This window comes from Erinaceus europaeus, chromosome 13 (genome assembly GCF_950295315.1).
Source record: "Erinaceus europaeus chromosome 13, mEriEur2.1, whole genome shotgun sequence".
NCBI lineage: Eukaryota > Metazoa > Chordata > Mammalia > Eulipotyphla > Erinaceidae > Erinaceus > Erinaceus europaeus.
Genome location: NC_080174.1, coordinates 65,829,664 through 65,852,151, shown reverse-complemented (window position 1 = coordinate 65,852,151; position 22,488 = coordinate 65,829,664). Strand labels below are relative to the sequence as shown.

The 22,488-nt window shown below is 42.6% G+C and overlaps 1 protein-coding gene across 3 annotated transcripts in view; it reads left to right on the top strand.

The window, feature by feature from the left end:
* Positions 1-892: 892 nt before the first annotated feature.
* CTPS1 (CTP synthase 1) overlaps positions 893-22,488 on the top strand; it is a 34,471-nt gene continuing 12,875 nt past the window's right edge. For all 3 annotated transcript variants that reach the window (XM_060206136.1, XM_016189576.2, XM_007526110.3), the window contains exons 1-8: positions 893-1,038; positions 6,227-6,405; positions 10,763-10,933; positions 13,240-13,340; positions 14,587-14,703; positions 16,716-16,799; positions 17,936-18,016; positions 22,177-22,328. In XM_060206136.1, coding sequence (XP_060062119.1) covers positions 6,240-6,405; positions 10,763-10,933; positions 13,240-13,340; positions 14,587-14,703; positions 16,716-16,799; positions 17,936-18,016; positions 22,177-22,328 — 872 coding nt within the window. In that variant the 5' untranslated portion in view covers positions 893-1,038; positions 6,227-6,239. The remainder of the gene's footprint in view (positions 1,039-6,226; positions 6,406-10,762; positions 10,934-13,239; positions 13,341-14,586; positions 14,704-16,715; positions 16,800-17,935; positions 18,017-22,176; positions 22,329-22,488) is intronic.

The following is a 22,488-nucleotide window of genomic DNA, read 5'->3' as shown; positions in this document are numbered from 1 at the left end:
CCAATTCCATTTCAGGTTCGACTTGTGTTTTCTTTTCTAATCTTGTTTTTCAACTTCGGCCTGAGAGTGAGATCATTCCATATTCATCCTTCTGTTTCTGACTTATTTCACTCAACATGATTTTTTCAAGGTCCATTCAAGATCGGCTGAAAACGGTGAAGTCACCATTTTTTACAGCTGAGTAGTATTCCATTGTGCAGGCTTCAGTTTTAAAGCCACATTTTAGAGGCAAAGGAACCCTTGGAATGAATTGCCGTCCCCCCACCCCCCATCTTGGGTCAGAAAATGCGCCGGTCTCTCCCCCAGCAAAGCATACAGTCATTAGCTAGTCAGTTTGTCTTGCTGCCCCATTAGACCTGAGATGGGGGTCGCAGGATATATGCGTGGTATATGCGTGACACTGTGGGTGCTTGGTGGATGGGAGATGCAAATTATACACGCCTGTGCAGTTAGAGGGATGAGGAAGGAGAGAATGCATCAGGTCTTTTCTTTTAGAGATAGGGGGTCATTAGCAGTGTCTCTAGGTCCAGAGATGGTGGATGAGATGGGCTGTGAACTTGGTGCTCACTAAGCCCAATTGTTCAGAGACTCGGTGTGATAGATCTCGCCTCCCCTCAGGCTGCTGGAGCCAGATCACAGATTTGCTAGGTGTGAGTAAAACACCTCCAGAAAGCTCTCTGGTTGCGACCAACGATCAAGGCACAAACGCCACAGTCTGTCCAACCTGGAGCCAGCGCAGGTGCAGAGGCCCTCCAACATTGGGAACGAAGCCCTAGCAGCCAGCCCTACAGATGGGGAAGCCGGTCCTCTCCGCGCCTGCGCACTAGCACTCGGAGAGCGGAGCTTCGAGGCCCCGCCCCTGGGAGGAGGCTCTTTCCGCCCCGCCCCCCGCCTCTGCGTGCGCACCGCCAAGAGCCCGCCTATAAAAAGGACTGCCGGGCGCATGCGACCAAGCTGCTCCACTAGCTGCTGGCGGCTGTTGGCGCGCGTTGCCCACTCAGCCCGGTAGCGGACGGCAGGATCGGGAATCGGACTCAGGTAGGCTGACCCCCGGTGATCCCCGGGGAACTGTCCTCTCGTGCAAAAGTCGCGGCGTGAGTGGAGCTCGGCGCGGGACTGCCCCACCGGCGGCTGACAGACACTGCCCGCCACCAATCAGGGGTGCGCTGGCCCGCTGGCCTGCCCAGTGAGCTGCGTGCCTAACGGGAGTGGGGCGGGCAATCAGGCCGGCCCGGAGCCGGCTCCCGCGCGCGGGGCCGCGTGGCCGAGCGCAGCCGGGGAGGGGGACGGCTACGGGCGTGGGGTGGCGGGGGAGACCGCGCGGTCGGGGCAGCGGGCCCGGCGGCGCCCATCGCCGCGCGGCTAGGCTCGGCTGCCCAGGCCGGGGTGGGGGGTGGGACGGAGAGGGCCCTGGAAGCGCCCACTGCTAGCCCTCCAGACCTCCCCCCGCGGCCGCTCTCGCTGCTCTGCAGGCCCAGCTTTCCCCGCGCGGGGAGGGGGTGCAAGGTCCGGGGCCTGCGCCGCGCTGGGGGAGGGGCTGGGCCGCGGGGCGCGCCCGGGCGGACCCCAGGGGCCTTGGAACCCGCGGGCTGCGCGGCGTCCCAGCGCGGCCACGCAGCTGGCCCGCTCCCTTCCCGGCCTCCCCGAGTGTAGACGCCGCATTGTAGAGGGAGAAGTTCCCTCTGCCTGCGTGGCCACCTCCCACCACATTCATTACAGTCCTGAATCTTCCAGGGCAGTGCTGTGACACAGGCGACATGGAGGTTCTCAGCCCCACATTGCCGACGTCCGGGTATTCAGGCAGCTCGTGTGGCATGATAGGTCTGGGGACACCTCTTCAGTGCGCAACTGGAGCTAGATTTTGCAACATTTGACAAAGATCTTTTCCATCTTTGGATTCTTTTGATGCATCGTAGTTTGTGTTGCTCTTGTGGTTGGAAAGCCGCCCTGTGTCTCCACCAACTGTGAAATCAAGTTCAGCTTGGTGTTCAGACAGCTGTAGAATTTTCCCATTTCTACTTTCTCAGCTTATTTCCCAATGTTCTCTTCCATATTTTTTCTTCCATCCATCCTTTCTTTTTTAAAGGATTTTACTTATTTATGAGAAAAATAGGAGAAAGAACCGGACATCACTCTGGCACATGTGCTGACAGGGATCGAACTTCGGGACCTCATGCTTGAGAGTCCAAAGCTTTATCACTGCACCACCTCCGGACCATGCATCCATCCTTTCTTTACTAGAGTACTGCTCAACTCTGGCTTATGGTGATATGGGGGATTGAACCTGGGACTTTGGAGCCTCAGGCATGAGTCTCTCTACATAATCATTATGCTCACCTCCTCAGGCCCCTCTTCCGTCTTTTCTTCCTTTCTTTACCAGAGCACTGCTCAGCTCTGGCTTATGGTGGTGCCTGGGAGAGTCTCTTTGCATAACCATTATGCTATCTACCCAGCCCCTTTAAAAATTTTTTTTTTTATATAACTTAGCATCTTAATTTTATTAATTTTTATGTGTTCCTTTTCTTTTTTCTCTTTTTAAAAATTTTACTTTATTTTTGAGAGAGATGCAGAGAGACACAGAGAAACACCAGAGCACTGCTCAACTCTGGCTTATGGTGGGACAGGGGATTGAACCTGGGACCTAGAAGCCTTAGGCATGAGAGTCTATTTGCATAACCATTATGCTATCTACCCTCACTCTTTTTGATTATTTATAGTTATTTCATGTTTAGGCATGAACGTCTTTTTGCATAATCATGCTAACCCCCCAGCCCTATCATGCTTTAAGACTTGCAGGCAGTAATCAGTAAGACTTTAATGCCTGAGGCACCAAAGACCCTAGGCTCAATCCCCAGCATCACCATAAGCCAGAGCCAAGTAATGCTCTGAAACAAAAAACAAACAAAAACTGGCAGGACAGGAGTAGCACCGCACCAGACTGGGAATCCATACATCCTTGCACTTCTCTTCCCCACTGATAGTCATGATACTCCACAGATTTTATATACCTATTAGAGAAATGAGTAGGCAGAGAACACCATAGTGCACTGCCTGGGATCAAACTTGGGACCTCATGCCTTAAGAGTCCAATACTTTATCCACTCTGCCACCTCTCTGACCACCATGGTACTTAATTTCCCCAGTTTTCTCTTCCCTCCTTTTCTGCCCCCCCCTGCTCCCCAATATTTTTGACATGCCCCTCTGCTTCCAGCCATCTTTTTTTTAGTGTTTAATGGTTTCCTGGCTTTCTCCTGAGAAAAAAAATGAGTGCATGCCAGATTTTTGCAAAGACAAAAAGGCACACACCAAAGGTGGAGTGAGAACTGGATCTCAAAAAATGCTGAAGTGCCTGAGTGTTGGGTTCAAAATGTATTTAGTTAAAAGAAAGGAAAGGATGTACATGTCTTAAGAGTGTGAATTTAGCTCAGAGCGAGAAAAAACTGCAGGGCTGTCTGCCCATTTTTAAGGAGTAGAGTCTAGCAGGGTAGCACTTAGCTAGTGGATAGTCCATAAATGTGAGTGGATGAGTCCTCTCAGCCTCATGCCTGGCCTTAGAATCCATTGGGATACGTATTGCCAGAGTTTAATAATTTCCCCCTAAAGAGAGGTATTACCCTCTGAAAGTAAAACTGGGGCAGTCAAATTCAAGTGGATGAGTCTTCTGAAATGAATGGTACCCTACTTGGGATGGCTGAGGAATTTCTAAGAACATCTAGAATTTATTCAATGAGACCAGATGATAGTCTCAAGGATGTGTCTAGCTAAAACCGAGTAAAAAAGGGCTGGGATAGATAGCATAATGGTTATGCCAAGAGACTCTCATGCTTGAGGCTCTGAAGTCCCAGGTTCAATCTTCCACACCTCCATAAAGCAGAGTTGAACAGTGCTGGGGAGGTGGGGGCGCTTAAGTAAAATGTAGCTAAGTTTGATTTTCATTTGTCAGTAAGGAACCAGTCAAGTGTAAGAGGACAGCAGCATTTAACATACACACACCCCCCATTAAGAACTTGGAGTTGATCAAGTTTGGGGAAACTGCGTACTACTGTTCACTTCATTCAGGACAGCACAGTGCACATGAACTTACTAAAGGCCCCCTGGAGTCTTGTAATAAAAAACAAGTTGATCAGGGGTTGGGCAGTGACACACTGGGTTAAGCAGGTATAGTGTGAAGCACAAGGATCCCAGTTTGAGACCCAGAGCCCCACCTTTGGGGGGAGGGGTGTCACTTTATTCTCTCCAGGCTCTGTCTTCCTTTCTGTTTCTCTGTCTTACCCAGTGACAACAGCAACAATGGAAAAAAGATGGCCGCCAGGAATAGTAGGCTTCTATTTGTAGGCACCGAGTCCCGGTGATAACCTTGGAAGCAAAAAAATAAATAAGTTTGATCTTGTAATCAGCATTTCTTTGGTTTATCTATTCCATTGTCTTTTTTTTCAAATTTTATATGCATTTTGCAGAAACCAGTAAATATACTCTTGTAAATGATGAATAGAAAAAAGGAAATACATAGAACAAAACAAACAAAAAACCCAACCACAATCTGAGTGTCTTTCTTGCTGTTGGAGGGGGAGGGGGAGACATTCTGAGCATTCTGACCTCCTTGCCAAGTGTGTTCATTCCTGCCTGGGGAGGAGGGGAGAATGTTTCAAGCAGAACTCCCAGTTTCCTTGTTCCTTTCTTAGCATATTTTTATTGTAAATTGGCTTCACATGAAGTGCTCCCAGAGGTGGAAAATGTTCTGGCCATGCCAAAGCAAGCACTTTCTTCTACCTGGTGACTGTGTTTCTCACTTTGATCACACTTGGGTTTGCTGACCAAATACAGTTTCAGGGGCTCTGAAGGTGGAAGGAAGCCTGTTGCTGTCTCCTCTCCTTTTGCTTTTGGTGTTCGTGAATCTGTCCATCCCTTTCAATCTCACTTGTTTCTTCCGTGCTTCTGCCACTATACTTTAGATTGAATCTAATCTGTCCTCCCTTTGAGTCCTCTTCCTCTTATTTGCTTCAGACTAGCTTATTATCTGACATTCTTTTCCTCTGGTAGATAAATCTCTTGATGATATACTTAGGAAAGATTGCTGGCAAAGACTAAGCTATCATTTAACTTAAATGAAGGATTCTTAAGTTTAGCTGCAATTCCTTTTAAATATTGAAACTCTTTATTCCATTTTCCAGAACCCAGAAGAGCTGTTTTCTTGGCGATGTATTGTATTAGGTTGTCAGAAAAGTCATAACACATGGAATTGGCATATTGCACCCAAGTAAAAGACTCTGGGGTGGGTGGGTGGGGAGAATACAGGTCCATGAAGGATGATAAATGACATAGTGGGGGTTGTATTGTTAAATGGGAAACTGGAGAATGTTATGCATGTACAAACTATTGTATTTACTGTTGAATGTAAAACATTAATTCCCCAATAAAGAAGTAAATTTAAAAAATAAAATAAAATAAATTTTTTAAAAAAGCATGAACAGAACATAGAAAGTTTCCATCTAACCAGTGGGGATTAAACCAATACCCTGCAGGCAGGGCCGGACCCAGGTAAAACAGTGATTATATAAATAGACTACGTCAAGCAATGCAACAGAAGGGGTCTTAGAAGCAGAATTTAGTGGTCTGGGAGGTGGCGCAGTTTAGGTAAAGCTTTGGACTCTCAAGCATGAGGTCTCAAGTTCGATCCCCGGCAGCACATGTGCCAGAGTGATGTGTGGTTCTTTCTCTTTCCTCCTATCTTTCTCATAAATAAATAAAATCTTTAAAAAAAAAAGTCATAACACGTTTTTTCATAGAAAAACAAAAATAGGTCATAACTCCTGACAACCCGGAAGCTTAGCTGAAACCATCTTTTTCGTGGGCAGTAAGAGTATTCATCCAAGACTAAACTTTTATGTTTGCAATATTTGGGACCTAGTGTTCTATCAGTAACTTGGGACTTTTTTTTTTTTTTAATTAGGTTGATGTTGAAGGTTGTTGTCAAAACTTAATAAACAAAAACTACTCCATTGGATTAGCAACTGTTTCAGCTCTTGATTAAAGCTATTCTGTGATCCAAGGATCCTTTGTTATGATCTCACATAATATTCTTACAGAGTTGTGCGACAAGCCGAGAAACTGAGACTCCCAAGAGGGCCCATAGCTATGAAAGCAGCAGAGCCAGTATTTGAACCTAGATGAGCTTGATTTATTGAGGTATATTTTATCTGTAATTTTCTCTCCCCCCCCCCCCCAGGTCAAAAAGCAAAATGAAGTACATTCTGGTTACTGGTGGTGTTATCTCAGGAATCGGAAAAGGAATCATTGCCAGCAGTGTGGGCACAATACTGAAGTCATGTGGTTTACATGTGACTTCAATTAAAATTGACCCCTACATTAACATTGATGCAGGAACCTTCTCTCCATATGAGCACGGTAAGCAAAATGCAACCCTTTTTCCTTTTCTTACAAAAGAGGGGTTGTCAGGTAGCTCACCCTGTGAGGCAGGTGTTCTGCTATACACAAGAAACCCAGGTTATTTATTACTATTTTTAAAGATTTTACTTATTTATGGAAAAGATAGGAGGAAAGAGAGAGAGAACCAGACATCACTCTGGCACATGTGCTGCCAGGGATCAAACTCCAGACCTCATGCTTGAGAGTCCAAAGCTTTACCACTGTGTTACCTTCCGGACCACAGAAACCCGGGTTCTAACCCTGGGCCACTATGTGAGAGTTTGAAGGGTGGGTGAAGCTTCATGAGCAGTGTAGCAGTGCTGCAGTGTCTTTTCTGTCTTCTCTCACCCTCTATCTAGAGGAAATAAAAACAATGGCCACCAGGAGCAGTTAAGCCAGGTAGGCACCAGGCCCAAGCAATGTCCCTGGAGGCAAAATATATTAAGAATGGTAATAACTGGGGAGATAACATGGCAGTTACGTAAACGATATTTTTCATGCCTAGGGCTTGGCGGGGGAGGGGGGGGGTTGTCTCAGGTTCAACACCAGAGCTGACAAACAAATCTACAGAGAAATAAACAAGATGAGATAGCTCACTGGGCCTGTAGTACTTGCTGTGTGCATGTCTGAGGTTGGAGCCTCAGCACCCCATGGGAGCTGTCATGGCACTGGCAGAAGAAGCTCTGGTGTTTCTGTTTCTGATTGGGATGAGCAAAAACAAACAAAACAACAAATTCAGCAGTGCAAAGAGTGGTGAAATTAGACATGCATGAATTCCAACTCCAATAAAATAAATAGTAATTCTGTGGTCTGAGAGCTGGCACAGTAGATAAAGCATCAGACTCTTAAGCATGAGATCCTAAGTTCAACTCCCAGCGGCACATGTACCGGAGTGATGTCAGGTTTTTTCTCTCTCCTGTTTCTCATAAATGAATAAGAACTTTAAAAAAAATAACTGTAGTATGTGAAAGAATGGTTCAACCTTTGTAATTTTCTGTGTGTTTGTCTAACATAATTTCCACTTCTAAAAGGGTCCTTATCATAACAGAATGTCACCTCTCTTATTTATTTATTTATTTATTTACATTGTTGGAATGAGGCCAGAACCTTGTTCATTTGTAACAATGCTGAGTCATTTTTTATTTTTATTTTTTCAATATCATCACTGTTCAGCTCTGGTAAATAGTGATGTGGATTGAACCTGGGACCTTGGAGCCTCAGGCACGAGAATCTTTTTGTAAAACTATTATGCTATCTCCCCCACCTTTTTTTTCTTTTTTTTCACCAGCCGTTTTCATCTTTGGTACTCCCATATTATTTAAACCCAGGGCCTTGCACAAGACAGACCCTTTTTCCCCAGAACCCTGCTCAGCTCTGGCTTTTGGTTGTGTTGGGATTGAGATTTTTTTTTTTTGGTAATTATTTTTACTTATTTTTGGATGGAGACAAAAATTGAGAGGGAGGGGACATAGGAAGGGAAACAGACACTACAGCCCTGCTTCACTACTCATGAAGCTTTTCCCCTGTAGGTGGGGACCAGGGGCTTGAACCTGGCTCCTTGTGCACTGTAGTGTGCGCTTAACTAGGTGAGCTGCTGCCTGCCCCCACCTTCAGATACCTCCATCTGCAATGTGATGATTAGACTGTAGTGTTTTGGTAAATCTTTTTGGTAGTTGCAGAACATGGCTTCTCTTGTAAAAGAAAAAAAATATTCATGACATATTAACTTCATTAAGGTTTCAGAGAAGAGGGACTGCTTTTATTCTTTATAACCTCAAGCTTTAGAAATAAGGGCGATAAAAGGAAACAGTTTTGACTAATAAAAGAAAGCTCTTTATAATAATTGCTTTTCAAGGCTGGGGTGACTGGCTTCAAAAAGTTAGTTTTCCTTTGTTTTTATATTTTTATTTATTTCCTTTTGTTGCCCTTGTTTTATTGTAGTTGTTATTGATGTTGTTGTTGGATAGGACAGAGAAATGGAGAGAGGAGGGGAAGACGGGGAGAGAAAGAGAGACACCTGCAGACCTGCTTCATTGCCTGTGAGGTGACTCCCCCTGCAGGCGGGGAGCTGGGGGCTCGAACGGGATCTTTATGCGGGGCCATGTGTGCTTAACCCACTGCGCTACCGCCTGACTCCCTAGTCTTCCTTTGGAAGAGGTGTTCAAAGAGAATCTAAAGGCCAGTCTTGCAGGGATTCAGGCACCAGATAAGAGAAAAGTCAAAATAGTTCAGGGAGTATGAGAAAATAGCACTTATTTAGTATTGCTGGAAGCTTTTAAACTAGGTGGACTGCTAACATTTACTAATTATAATTTAAGATTCTATTTCACTTTTATTTTTTTACCAGAGCACTACTCAACTGGTTTATGGTGGTACGGGGATTGAATCTAGGCACGAGAGTCTGTTTGCTTAACCATTATGGTATCTTACCCAGATTCTCTTTTTATATTCCTTTAAAAAAATATTTTAATGAGAGATAGACATAGTTTATCTGATGCTGGAGATTGAACCTGGGAGCTCAGAGCCTCAGGCAGGAAAGTCTTTTTACATAGCCATTATGCTGTCTCCCCTGCCCATTTATGATCCTTTCTAATGTTGATGCAAAACAAATGAACAAAAAAAAAAATAGGATACAAATCAGTAGAGTTGAAATCCTGAAGTAGTAAATAGCATATGGAAAAGACTGCTACCCTGGAGGCCTCTATATTGTAGAATATTTGGAGAGTGAGCTCTTTCTGCGAGGAGATATATTAATAAGCCCCCCCTTTTTTTTTGGTGACTGTCTCCAATGATATGACTGATACATTCTGGAAGAAGTTAATTTTTTATATTAAAAAATATGTCTAATGAAAGTCTAAGACACTGCTCAGGTCTGGTTTACGGTGGTGTAGGGGTTGAACCTGGAACCTTAGAGCCTCAGGCATGAAAAGTGTAGCATGATCATTATGCTATATTCCCAGCTCTGAATTTCTACAGTGTTGTATTGCAGACTAATGTGAATCCAGTCATACTTGATTTACGTTTAACTTTATTTGGTAGTACTAAGGAATGAGCCCAGAACCTTGTGTGCATGTGTGTGTAATGATACCTCAGCAGCCTTCGCAAGTAGATCTTTTCACAATGATTATTATTGTTATTTTAGGGGTGGGGTGGGGTGGGAGAGACACTATAGTACGGCTCCATCTTCCAGAGAATCCTCTGGTGCCAAGGTGACTTTTCCTATACCCTTCTGGTTCCAAATCACAGCAGAGGGATATCACAGTCATCAAGATGAATCTGGAGGTTGCCAAGGATTTGCCTTGAAGTATTTTCAAATCTGCTGGAGAACTCTGACACTTAGAAACAGATGAGAGATGGGGATAGATAGCCTAACAGTTATGCAAAGAGACTCTCATGCCTGAGACTCCAAAGTTCCAGGTTCAGTTCCCTGAACCACCATAAACCAGAGCTGAGCTCTGGTAAAAAAGAAAAGAAACAAATGAGATAGGAGTATATTTTTTGTGGTCCATATGGTGCGCTATGGATGAAGCATAGGACTCAAGCATGAGGTCCTTCCTGAGTTTGAACCCTGGTAGCACGTGTACCAGAGTGATGTCTGGTTCATATATTAATTTATTATCTTTTATTTATTGAATAGACAGAAATATAAAGGGAAGTGGGTAATAGACAGATACACACCTGCAGCTGTCCTCCACCACTTGTATAGCTTCACCTTGCAGGTGGGGACCAGGGACTAGAACCCAAGTCTTTGTGCATGGTGAAATTTGCACTTAACCAAGTGTGCCATTGTCTGGTCCCTAGATGAGTTTGTTGACAAACTGGAAGTATGTATAGAGTTACCATGTTAAAAGTGGTTTTCCAGTGTCTAATGTCATATTCCATTTTCAGAAATACATTTCTCTGCTTTGTATCAAGTTAGAATAGACTTTATTCTTTATCCAGGTTACTTTTGTTTGTTTTCTTTTTTTTTTAATTTTTTAAAAATGGTTTATTTATTTATTAATGAGAAAGATAGGAGGAGAGAAGGAACCAGCCATCACTTTGGTACTTGTGCTGCCGGGGATCGAACTCAGAACCTCATGCTTGAGAGTCTTGTGCCTTAGCTACTGCGCCACCTCCCGAACCACTTTTGTTTGTTTTCTTACCAGAGTACTGCTCAGCTTGGTTTATGGTGGTGCTAAGGATTGAATCCAGGACTTGGGTGGCTCAGGCATGAAAACTATTTGCATAACATTTATACTGTCTCCTCAGCGCAAGTTTCCATATTTTGGGATTGTCCCAAACACATGGCATCTGTGCTTTTCAGTTACCTTTAATATTCTCACTATTCCTACAGGTGAAGTTTTTGTGCTTGATGATGGTGGGGAAGTTGACCTTGATCTGGGTAACTATGAGCGATTCCTTGACATCCGCCTCACCAAGGACAATAATCTGACCACTGGGAAGATCTACCAGTATGTCATCAACAAAGAGCGCAAAGGAGACTACTTGGGGAAAACCGTCCAAGGTACCACTGGATTTGCATTCATAGAATTTGTATCCACTTAATGTGTGTGTGCATAAACCAAAATTTACTTTCTTTTTTTAACAGCTCACTTGGACAGTATGCTCTTTATTTTATTTTTGAGAGAGATTCATAGAGATGAACACACACAGAAACACTAGAGCACTCCTCAGCTCTGGCTTATGGTGGTGTGGGGGACTGAACCTGGGACCTAGAAGCCTCAGGCATGAAAGTCTGTTTGCATAACCATTATGCTATCTCCCCCACTCCCAAAATTTACTTTTCATGCAATTTCTGCACACATAAAAAAGTCAACATATTGTGATAAAATATGACTTCAGTCTTATTTTCAGTTTCTCTGGCTATTTTAAGTGAGTTCAAAAACTCTTTTGAAAAAGTCCTTGCTGCTCTGAATGGCATTTAAGCTATCAACCCAGCAGCATGATTGGAGTCCAGAGAGTTGTTTTGACACAGTGAACAGTGTGGAGTGATGATGGCAGCTGACTGGTGTGTGTGCTTTGCACGTTGGGCGGGTAGACAGTGAGAAGTAGATCACAGGTTCTCAGCTGGCTGGAGGCGGGGGGTCGTCAGAGAAGTGAGTCTCTACGTACGATTGGTCATTCCCCAGCACGGCTTCACTTGCAACTGCTGACTGTGCTAGGGTTTGCACGGTGTTTATTTGAGAAGTATTCTGCTGCTTTAAAAAACACAAAAAGTGGGGGCCAAGTTGTGGTGCACCTGGTTGAGCACACACATTACAGTGCGCAAGGGCCCAGGTGTCTCTCTGTTCTCTCCCCCTACCTTAATTTCTGGCTATCTCTATCCAATAAATAATTAGAAAAATTAAAAATAAAATAAAAAATGGAATAGGAAAACCTCCAGCCCAATACAGTGGTATAAATACAAATTTTGGGGTTGCTGGGAAGTGAATGAGGGTAAATCTGCTATGAGGGTAAATCTGCTTAGGGTTTAAGACTTGACTGAAGTGAAAGCAGAGAGTCATGCTGACAGCTTGCTATAATTCTGGGCTCATTTTGCCCAAATTCTGAGGTGATTGGGTAGAGTATAGATCTTTCTCCGCCACTTAAAAGTTTTGTGGAGGTGGGAAGATGATCTAGGTCTTGATCTGCTTTCTTTCCTGTACACCTGGGGTAACAGCAGTACCTACCTCTTCGGGTTGCTAGGAGGGTTAAAGACATTCAAGCTGTGCTCTTCTGGGTACCTGACACAGAAAGGGGTCAGTTGGGAATGATAATGAGCCTGGCCATACCTTTTTTTTTTTTTTTTAATGTATTAGGCATGTTGCTGAGATTTTATAGGCCCTGAGTCATAAAATCCCCACAGCTTTAGGATGTAGGAGTTTTAAGAATTCCAATTAACAGACAGGGAAATTGAGCATAGGTCACTTGTCCTAAGCGACATAGCGAGTAAGTGGCAAAACTGAGATTTGTACCCAGGGATTCTGGTCCAGAAGTTACTTTCCTCCTACACTGAACAGGAAGGACCCTGGTGTTCTCTTGCTCCTGGAAAAGCACCCAGGTGTGAAGCACTAAGGAAGGAGGTGTAAGCAGTAAAGGTGGACGCAGGGCTTCGAGGTGCCCCTCTTGGCCTTACTCTCTTACAGTTCTTCCAGGCACAACTGGGAAATCTGGAAGGGAGGCCACAGCATTGTTATCAGAGTGGACTTGGAGGGGAGGGAATAAAGGGCGCTTTTCACTTGTTATCTGTTTTAAATACTTTAGGCGGAGATTGCAGAGAATGTGCAACTTAGTGTATTATTTAAGACATACTTTGTGAGAAGGGCAAATGGAAAACGTTGGTAAAGTTAATCAGGGAAGTTGCATCTATCAAAAGCTGGAGAATAACACACAGTAGTGTGCATCAGAATTGCTTGCCTAAGGATCCAGAAGTCCCAGCCTTAGTCCTCCAGCTGTGCTATATGCCAGACAGCTATGCTTTGGTTCTCTCTGTGTGTTTCTCTTCTCTCACTCATGAAAATAAATCTTAGAAAAGAAGGGGGGGGGGCTAGAGATAGTTCAGAGAGTAGGGAGCATGCCTTGCCATGAACGCATCCCAAGTTGGAGTCCCCAGCACCACATAGGAAGTGCTACAACACTGGAGGAGGCTCCGGTGGCCTATCTTAGTGAAAAAAGCAAGGCTTTGGCTCGAAAGAATGATTGATTGATTGATTGATTGATTGATTGACTTCAAAGTCACATTGTTACCCCAGGTAATTAGTTTGTAACAGTGGAACTGCCTCTATCAGCGCACACAGAGTGTCTGACTTAAATGCTGCTTTCTTTCCATAGTTGTCCCTCACATCACAGATGCGATCCAGGAGTGGGTGATGAGACAGGCCCTGATCCCTGTGGATGAAGATGGCTTAGAACCTCAAGTGTGTGTTATCGAGGTATGCATGCTTTTCTCCTACTCTATTCCTCAGGACACACTTCTTGGTGACTCCTCAGTGAGCGACAGCCATCAGCCACTGATCATGACAGTTCCCATTGAAGTCCTTGATCTGTATAACTGCCCTTTGCTAGGCAGAGTGATGGGACATTTCCATCTACCTCTTGAGAAAGACAACCATGTTCTGTCCTCTGAGGACTATGTGTCTCTAAATAAGCTCCACTTGGCTTCAGTTTTGGTACTTCTGTCTGCTAATTGTGCTGGAACTCTGTGTTCCTGGAAAAACAGTAGTTTGTAACTGCTGCTTTTATAAGCAACCCAGAAGTTGCTTATAACTTAAAATCTAGGTTTCTTTGCTTTGTGACAGTCATAAAAATAATTCTTAGCATATCTTTTAACTGACTTATTATTCCCCCCCCCCCCTTTTTTTTTTTTTTTTTACCAGAGCACTGCTCAGCTCTGGCTTATGGTGGTATGGTAGAATGAACCCAGGCTGGTGCAGGGGATTGAACCTGGGATTTTGGAGCCTCAGGCATGAGAGTCTCTTTGCATAACCATTATGCTATCACCCTCACCCCTGGCTTCTTTTCTTTTCTTCTTTTCTTTTTTCCAGGCTAGCCATTGGAAGTGGTAAAGTTATTAAGAAATGTATCTTTAATATTAAATTTAATCTAACTAATATTAACTGTCATTTAGCAGGCTCAGATTTCAGATTGTGCTGTTACTGGTCATTGAATTGGCAGGGTACAACTGTTAGATAGTCAAACCATAGACTAGCGAGTTATCATAGTGGTTATGCAAAAAAAACTTTGATGCTCTGAGGTTCCAGGTTCAGTCCCCAGCTTTACCATAAGCCTGAGTTGAGCAGTGCTCTGGTAACTGTCTCTCTCTCTCTCGTCTCAATCTCCCTCTAAAATAAAATAAAATAAAATAAAATAAAATAAAATAAAATAAAATAAAATAAATGTTAAAGGAAGAGGGGGCCCAGGCCATGGCACAGGTGCTCAAGTGAACACATTATAGTGCGCAAGGACCCATGCTCAAGTCCCTGGTCCCCACCTGCAAGGGGGAAAGCTTCATAAGTGATAAAGTAGGGCTGCAGGAGTCTCTCTGTTTCTTTCTCTCTACCTCCCTTCCCCCTGTTAATTTCTCTGCCTCCAATAATAAATAAATTGAAATATTTTTTAAAAAACCCAAACTGGAATGGGGAGGTTCAGTGCTTAACCTCTAAAATAACTTTATTCTAGCTTGGCGGAACAGTGGGAGACATAGAGAGCATGCCCTTCATTGAGGCCTTCCGTCAGTTCCAATTCAAGGTCAAAAAAGAGAACTTTTGTAATATTCATGTCAGTCTTGTTCCTCAGGTAAGAGACATTTACGGGTTTTACTTTAGGGACTTGGAGGGGAGGAAATAAAGGATGCTTTTCAGTCATTATGTGTTTGTTTTTTTTTAAAAATTATTTATTTATTCATTAGAAAGCTAGGAAGAGAGAAAGAACCAGGCATCACTCTGGTACATGTGCTGCCGGGGGTTGAACACAGGACCTCATGGTTGAGAATCCAGTGCTTTATCCACTGCGCCACCTCCCGGACCACGTCATTATGTTTTTAAATACATTAGATCTAGAATGCAGAGAATGCACAACTTGGGTGAATTATTCAGGTCATACTTTTTGGAAAAGTTGAATGGGAAACTTTTTTTTTTTTTTACACAAAGATTGGTACGGTCAGAACAGTCGAGAGTAACAAAAATTTGGAAGGTAGGATGCAGATAGACTGAACTAGCACATCTGGAGGACTGGGTTCTGAGTCCATAGCAAAGCAAGCAGAAAAGCGACCCTGTTTGCACTGCATGGCCTTCACAGCCTCAGGAGCTAGAGGAGGGGGTTAAGGATGCTGCTGCTGTTTTAGAAGCTGTTGGGCCCTGACACCCCCTTTCCACATGTGTTCAGTGGGGTGTTAACTCCTCCTGCTTGAAAGGAGACTGTAGGCCTTTTCCCTGGAGAGGATTTCTGGATGAGCAGATACAGGAACAGTTGAGACAGTAGTACTGAAAAAAAAAATTATGGTGGTGATGGGGTAGTATGTGCTTTGTGGTCTGGGAGATGGCACAGTTGTTAAGGCATTGGACTCTCAAGCATAAGGTCTCAAGTTCAGTCCCTATCAGCACATGTACCAGAGTGATGTCTGGTGTTCTGTCTTCTATCTTTCTCATGAATTAAATCTTTTAAAAAAAAAAAGTATGGCACTTAGATGTGCTGTTATGCTATTGACATACTTATATACTCTACCATCTACTACCTGGTCTTCATAGTCATCACTGCCAGACTTAGAGCATTTTGTAGAAGACCGTGGGGCTCTCCTGGGGTCTCTCACTAACCTAGGAGAAAAAACCCTGCCCCCCAGTGAAGCAGGGCAGATCCCCAAAGTGAGCCCCCCAGGGAATGCGCTACCCACTCATACAGAACTGCCTGTTAGAATTAAAGTATGAGCTGGCAGCTAGGATTTTGGAGACTGCATCTAATGTGCAAGAGATGGGTTGGGATGGGGAGGACTTGGAGGCGTTGTGTAGGACAGAATACTAACAGGAAAAAGAGAATCTAGTAACTTCATCAATAACCCTCAATTAAGTGGAGAGAATTGAAGTTGTTAAATAACTGAATACTATAAGAAGGGAGTATTCAGAGGGGAATATTATTCTTGGCAATGAAAAATCTGAGCAGAAGTGAGAAACTTGAAAGAAGGTTAAAATCAAAGGTCTTGGGCTCAGTAGTCACCCCCACACTACCTAGCTGGAGCTGAGTACTACTCTTGCAAAACAAACAACAAAAAAAAGATGGTAGATAAATGAAGGCTAAAGTACAACAAAAAGGTCAAGAGTCACGAGCTAGAGAGCAAAGCTAAGCCTTGGAAGACTACTCTAGGAATTCTCTAGGGCTGATGGAAAAATCCTGGCACATTTTTTTTTTTTTTGCATGGAAAAGGGTGTTTCTGACAGTCCAGTGACATCCAAATAATTTACTATAAGGGATGCATAGAGATGAAAACAGGTTTTGGTCATAGGGGGAACACAGAGAAATCATGAGAATTTTCAGGGGGAGAAACAGTAACCAGACTCAGACTGTGTGAGGGATGCTGGGCGGAAGGTGTTGGTGCAGAACTTTGGTAACGGGTGTTGTGTGAAAATAAATTCCTATAATCTTGTTATCTTGTAAACCATTATTAAATCACTAATAATTTAAGTATAGCATATGTAACTGTAACAAATATAAAACTAACCTAGGCTAGTGATCAAAATTTTTCTTATTAATACAAGTTCAGGGAAAAGTTGGAGATTCCTTATAGAGATATATTTTTCCCCTTTTCTGTACAATAGCCAAGTTCAATAGGAGAACAGAAGACTAAACCCACCCAGAATAGTGTTCGGGAGCTCAGAGGCCTTGGACTTTCCCCAGACCTGGTAAGATTTCCTAGTGACCTAGCTTAGTATGATCTTGTAGGAATAAGATCTGTCCTCCATGGTAGACAAAGGCATTAATGTAATGTGACGTAATGTAATGTTATTTTTTAAATGTCCACCAGTGGTTATTACTGGGACTCCTGCAGACACTACAAATCTATCACTCCCAGCACCACTCATTTTAATCTTTTTCTTGATAAGATAATTTTGGGTGGCAGGTGGGGAGGGGAGACACCTGCAGACCTGATTCACTCTTCAGATGGGGAACAAGGGCTCAAACCTGGGTCCTAAGCATGGTAACCAGGTGTGCCACTACCTGATCCCACCACGGCCTTTACTTTCTTGGCATGCTCCTCCCCCCTCCCCCCCCAGAGTCATCACTGGGGCTTGGTGCCTGCACTACAATCCACTGCTCCTGGAGGCCATTTTTCCCATTTTGTTGCCATTATTATTTTTGTTATAGCTGTTGTTGGATAGGACAGAGAAATTGAGAGGGGAGGGGGAAAAACACCTGCAGACCTGTTTCACCACTTGTGAAGCGACCCCCCTGCAAGTGGGGAGCCGGGGGTTCAAATAGGAATCCTTTACCAGTTCACGAGTCTGTGCCATGTGCACTTAATCCCATGTGCTATTGCCCGGGCCCCAGATTTTTTTTTATTGGCACCAGAGCACTGCTCATCTCTGGTTTATGTTGATGTGGGGGGATTTGGAAGCATGAGAGTCTCTTTGCATAACCATTATGCTATCTACTCCCACCTTAGCATAACCATTATGCTATCTACCCCTACCTTAGCATGTGTTTAACGATAGTTGGTGGTGAACTCTATGGATTTTGTAGATTCTTTTATCCTGGCCTGAAAGTGGTCTTAAATCTGCATTAGTTATCCTTCCTACCCAAGAATATGAATTGAAGAAATCTCAGTTGACTCAAAGACTTCATAAAGCAGGTAGAGGTAGATAGCATAATGATTATGCAAAGAGACTCATGCCTGAGGCCCTAAAGTCCCAGGTTCAGTTTCCCTGCACCACCATAATCCAGAATTGAGCAGTGCTCTGGTTAAAAAAAGAAATCTGTCTCTACCTATCCTTTTTAATTTGCAGTCCCTTCTAAGCATTTTTATTTTCTTTGCTGCTAGATTGTATGCAGGTGCTCAAATCCTCTCGACACATCAGTGAAAGAAAAAATATCAATGTTCTGTCATGTTGAACCTGAACAAGTAAGTAGAAATGCCCTGTTCACACATTTTTCTTTAAATAATTTTAAAGTCTTAATCAGTTTCGTGAGACTTGTTATATTAGAAATTAAGACAGTGGGCATCACGCTTGAAGAACAGATACCTGTTGACTCTGGTTCATCTCCTTGTCTCTTGTGTTGCCTTGACCGTACTCAGGCCTCTTCTCTTCCTTTCTTTCTTTTTTTCTTTCTTTTTTTTAATATTTATTTTATTTATTTATTCCCTTTTATTGTCCTTGTTTTATTGTTGTAGTTATTATTGTTGTTATTGTTGGATAGGACAGAGAGAAATGGAGAGAGGAGGGGAAGACAGAGAGGAGGAGAGAAAGATAGACACCTGCAGACCTGCTTCACCGCCTGTGAAGCGACTCCCCTGCAGGTGGGGAGCCGGGGTTCGAACCAGGATCCTTATGCCGGTCCTTGTGCTTTGCGCCACCTGCGCTTAACCCGCTGCGCTACAGCCCGACTCCCGCCTCTTCTCTTTCTTATTTGATTCAGCCATGCTTATTGAGTGTCTCCCTTTCATAGTTGGCCTATCTCTCATTCGTTCCTCTTTTATCTTTGATAAATAAAATTTGTATGGTAGATGATACGGAAGTTCTAGTGATGGTAGTAAGTAGAGGTTTGTGGCTTTGGATTTGACTAAGCAGTAGAAGTTAAAGTGAGATTAAGAAATCTTTATGTGGTCCAGTAGGTGGCGCAGTGGATAAAGCACTGCACTGCATTCTCAAGCATGAGGTCCCGAGTTCAGTCCCTGGCAGCACATGTACAAGAGTGATAGCTGGTTCTTTCTCTCCTGTCTTTCTCATTAATAAAGAAATAAAATCTTTTTTAAAAAAGAAACTTTTACTACTAGATTATTTGAAGGTTAAGAGACTAAGTAGAAAAGCCCATTAGGTTGGCACTGAAGTGAGTATGGTATGAGGAAACCCTCTGACAGTTACAGAAACCTGTCTTCTCCCTTAAGGCTCAAGCTTCAGGCTGTGAGAGTCACAGGGACCTGAGCTCACTGTTGTGATCCGTGAGCTCTATGGTAGAGATTCTGCTTTATACGGAATATGTGCAACCGCAGAATAATTCCATTGTTACTGTGCACTGAAATTATTTTAAGTATTTCTACCCTAGCAAACAGAAGTAATTATAGAATAGGTTATTAAAAAACTTCTGTGTGGAAAATGTGGCAGATATTACTATTCAATATTAATTTCAAACCTTTTTTTTATATTAAATGGAGTCGCCTGTATTACTGGGTTATAAGTTACTTATATATTCTGAACATGTAATATTTTAATGTTTTATCAAGTTGTATAATATATATATATATATATTTTTTTTTTTTTTTTCCCCATTGCATGGCTTGTCTGATTTTTTTTTTTTCCTTCCTTCCCTACCTCCCTTCCCTTGCTTTTATCTTTTTTGCACCAGTATTATCATTGGAGCTTGGTTCTTGTGTGACAACTCCAACGCTCCTGGCAATCTCCCCCCCACCCCTTTCCTGATAGACAGGGAGAAAAACATAGTAAGAGATGTATACAGCACTGTTCTACCACTTGTGAAGCTCTCTGTATGTGGAGGGTAGGTGCTTGAACCCAGCTCCCGCCCACAGCATTGTGTGTGCTCAGCCACGGCCTTTCATTTTCCTTACAGTGCCTTTTGGAGCCCAAATGAATTTACGTTTTGATGAACTCCAATTTGTCCATTTTTTTCCTCCTTATAGATTCTACTTCTGGTGTCCTATTAAAAAATCTCTTTAATAAAGGTTATTAAGGTAGTTTTTTTTCCTGGGCCAGGTGGTGGCACACCTGGTTAAGTACACATTACAGTGCGCAAGGACACAGGTTCAAGCCTCTGGTCCCACCTGCAGGGGAAAAGCTTCACAAGTGGTAAAACAGGTCAGCAGGTGTCTTTCTCTCCCTCTCCCCTCTTAATTTCTTTTTTTTTTTTTTTATTTCTTTATTGGGGAATTAATGTTTTACATTCAACAGTAAATACAGTAGTTTGTACATGCATAACATTCCCCAGTTTCCCATATAACAATACAACCCCCACTAGGTCCTCTGTCATCCTTCTTGGACCTGTATTCTCCCCACCCACCCACTCCCACCCCAGAGTCTTTTACTTCGGTGCGATCCCTCTTAATTTCTGTCCCTATCCAATAAATAAATAAATAGGTTTTTTTAAAAGATATTTTTTTCTATGAGTTTTCAGAATTCTAGGACTTTGGCAGGGGTAGATAGCATAATGGTTATGCAAAAAGAGTCTCATGCCTGAGACTCAAAGTCCCAGCTTCAGTCCCCCTTACCACCATAAGGTAGAACTGAGTTGTGCTCAGGAGAGAGAGAGAGAGAGAAAGAAACAAATTTGTAAGTCTTAACATTTAGTAATTTTAGGGCTTATAGAATAGGACCCATTTTGAGTTAACATTTATGTATAATGAAGTAAAAATTCATCTAATTTGGATGAGTATTACATTTGTTTTATATCCATTTGTTGAATTATTCACTAATATTCTTTGTAAAGGTGCTTTTTAGATAATTCTAGTGAATATCTGATTTTTGTTACTCTGTAAATGATATATTAAAAATAGTATTTCCTCGGGGGTTGGAAGCTGGACTTGGGGGGAGCATATGGCAAAGGAGTGCACTGTCCCAAGTGAGCTATTTTGCCAAACCTAATTTTTACTTATTTTTATTGGGAGGTATTAGTGGCTTATAGTAAACAGTTGTTGGTACATTTGAAAAATTTCTCAGTTTTCTACAAAACACTCACCTCCAGCCCATGTCTTCCTCCACTGTCTTGCACCAGGACCTAAAAAAACCTTCCCTTTCCCAGAGTCTTTTACTTTGGTGAAGTCCAAGTTCTGCTTGTGTTTTCCTTTATGTTCTTATTTCTCAACTTCTGTCTACAGCTGTTATCATCCCATGATGATTAGATATGGCATGTGGTCAGAGAGCCCTGCTGACTTAACTGCTCTCAAACCTAGAATCCTCAGCAAGAGTCTTAATTGGTAGTTTGGATCGCTTACCGTTAAATCTGGTTGGCTTTTGTAGATAAAGAGAGTTAGCATATGTAATCAGTGGCAGCCCTTTATTTTCTAGTTCATACACTTTTTAATTGTAATGGCTAATATTCGAGTGTATTATTAGAAGTTGTAATGGTGGCCAGTTTTGTGTTGTTTCAGGCTTTAAGTGTTGGACTGTTGGAAAAGTCACAGAATATATATATTCTGTTATTGGATAGAGACAGTATTGTGAGGGGGGGAAGGGGAGATAGGGAAGGGAAGAAACAGACACCTGTAGCCACTTGTTAAACTTGCCCCCTGCAGGTGGAATGTATGTATGTCTATGCAAAAACGTACCATGACTTTTCAGACCACCCAATATTAAGAATTAGAATTTAAATATCAAGCCAGACAATTTTTCTATGCCTTTAAAAATATTTCTTGTTCTTAATTTACAAAAAAAAAAAAAAACCCTATTATTGGTTTTGAATTTTTCTTAAATCTTCATCCACTGTGACTTTAATTTTTTTTCACCTTTACTCTGTTCTTGTAGCAGATACCACTAATACATTTCCCACTGTAGTAGTACTTAAACTCAGCATTAAAAAATACTAACAACTGTTTTTTTTTTTTTCACTGTTGTGGACAGTTTTTACTTGGACACGAGTTTTTTGTTTGTTTGAACTGTTTAGTTTTATTTGTGATTGTGTGTTATGTTAATTTAAGCAGAATTTAATTGCTACAACTGAATTTGCAGGTAGAAAGAAAGGGACAGAGATACACAGAGGGAAAGACATGATAACACCAGAGCTTTCTCCAGTGTTGTAGGATTCCTATTGGTGTGCTGGGTGCTCGAACCTGCTTTGTGTGAAAGCGAGGCAGAGAACCTCTTAGGTGAACTGTCTTTCCATCTATAAGAGACTAGCCACTATATTTTACACCTTTTGTGTTGATTTTTATTTTTATTGATGTACCTTTTTACCCTATATAATTGGTTTCTTTTTTCCTTTAATCAAATTTAAAACAGTCCTGCAAAGCTATGTGAAGGGTAGGAGACTGTCAGCCCTGTTAATTTTGTGTGTTTTTTATATAGTAACTTATGCTTTTTTTTTTTTTTTAACTTATGCTTGTTTTTTAAACAGGTGATCTGTGTCCATGACGTTTCATCTATCTACCGAGTCCCCTTGCTGTTAGAGGAGCAGGGGGTTGTAGATTATTTCCTTCGAAGACTTGACCTTCCTGTTGAGAGACAGTCTCGAAAAATGCTGATGAAGTGGAAAAAGATGGCTGACAGGTTTGCCTCATGTTACGTGGTGGGGAAGGGGTGGGGACACCATGTTCCAACCTGAATTGCCCTTTTTGTAGGGGCTCAGAGAATTTAACCCTTAACTGTAGCATTTATACCATCAACTCATGATAGAAAAGGTGTCAATCAACAAGCTAAGTTACTATGT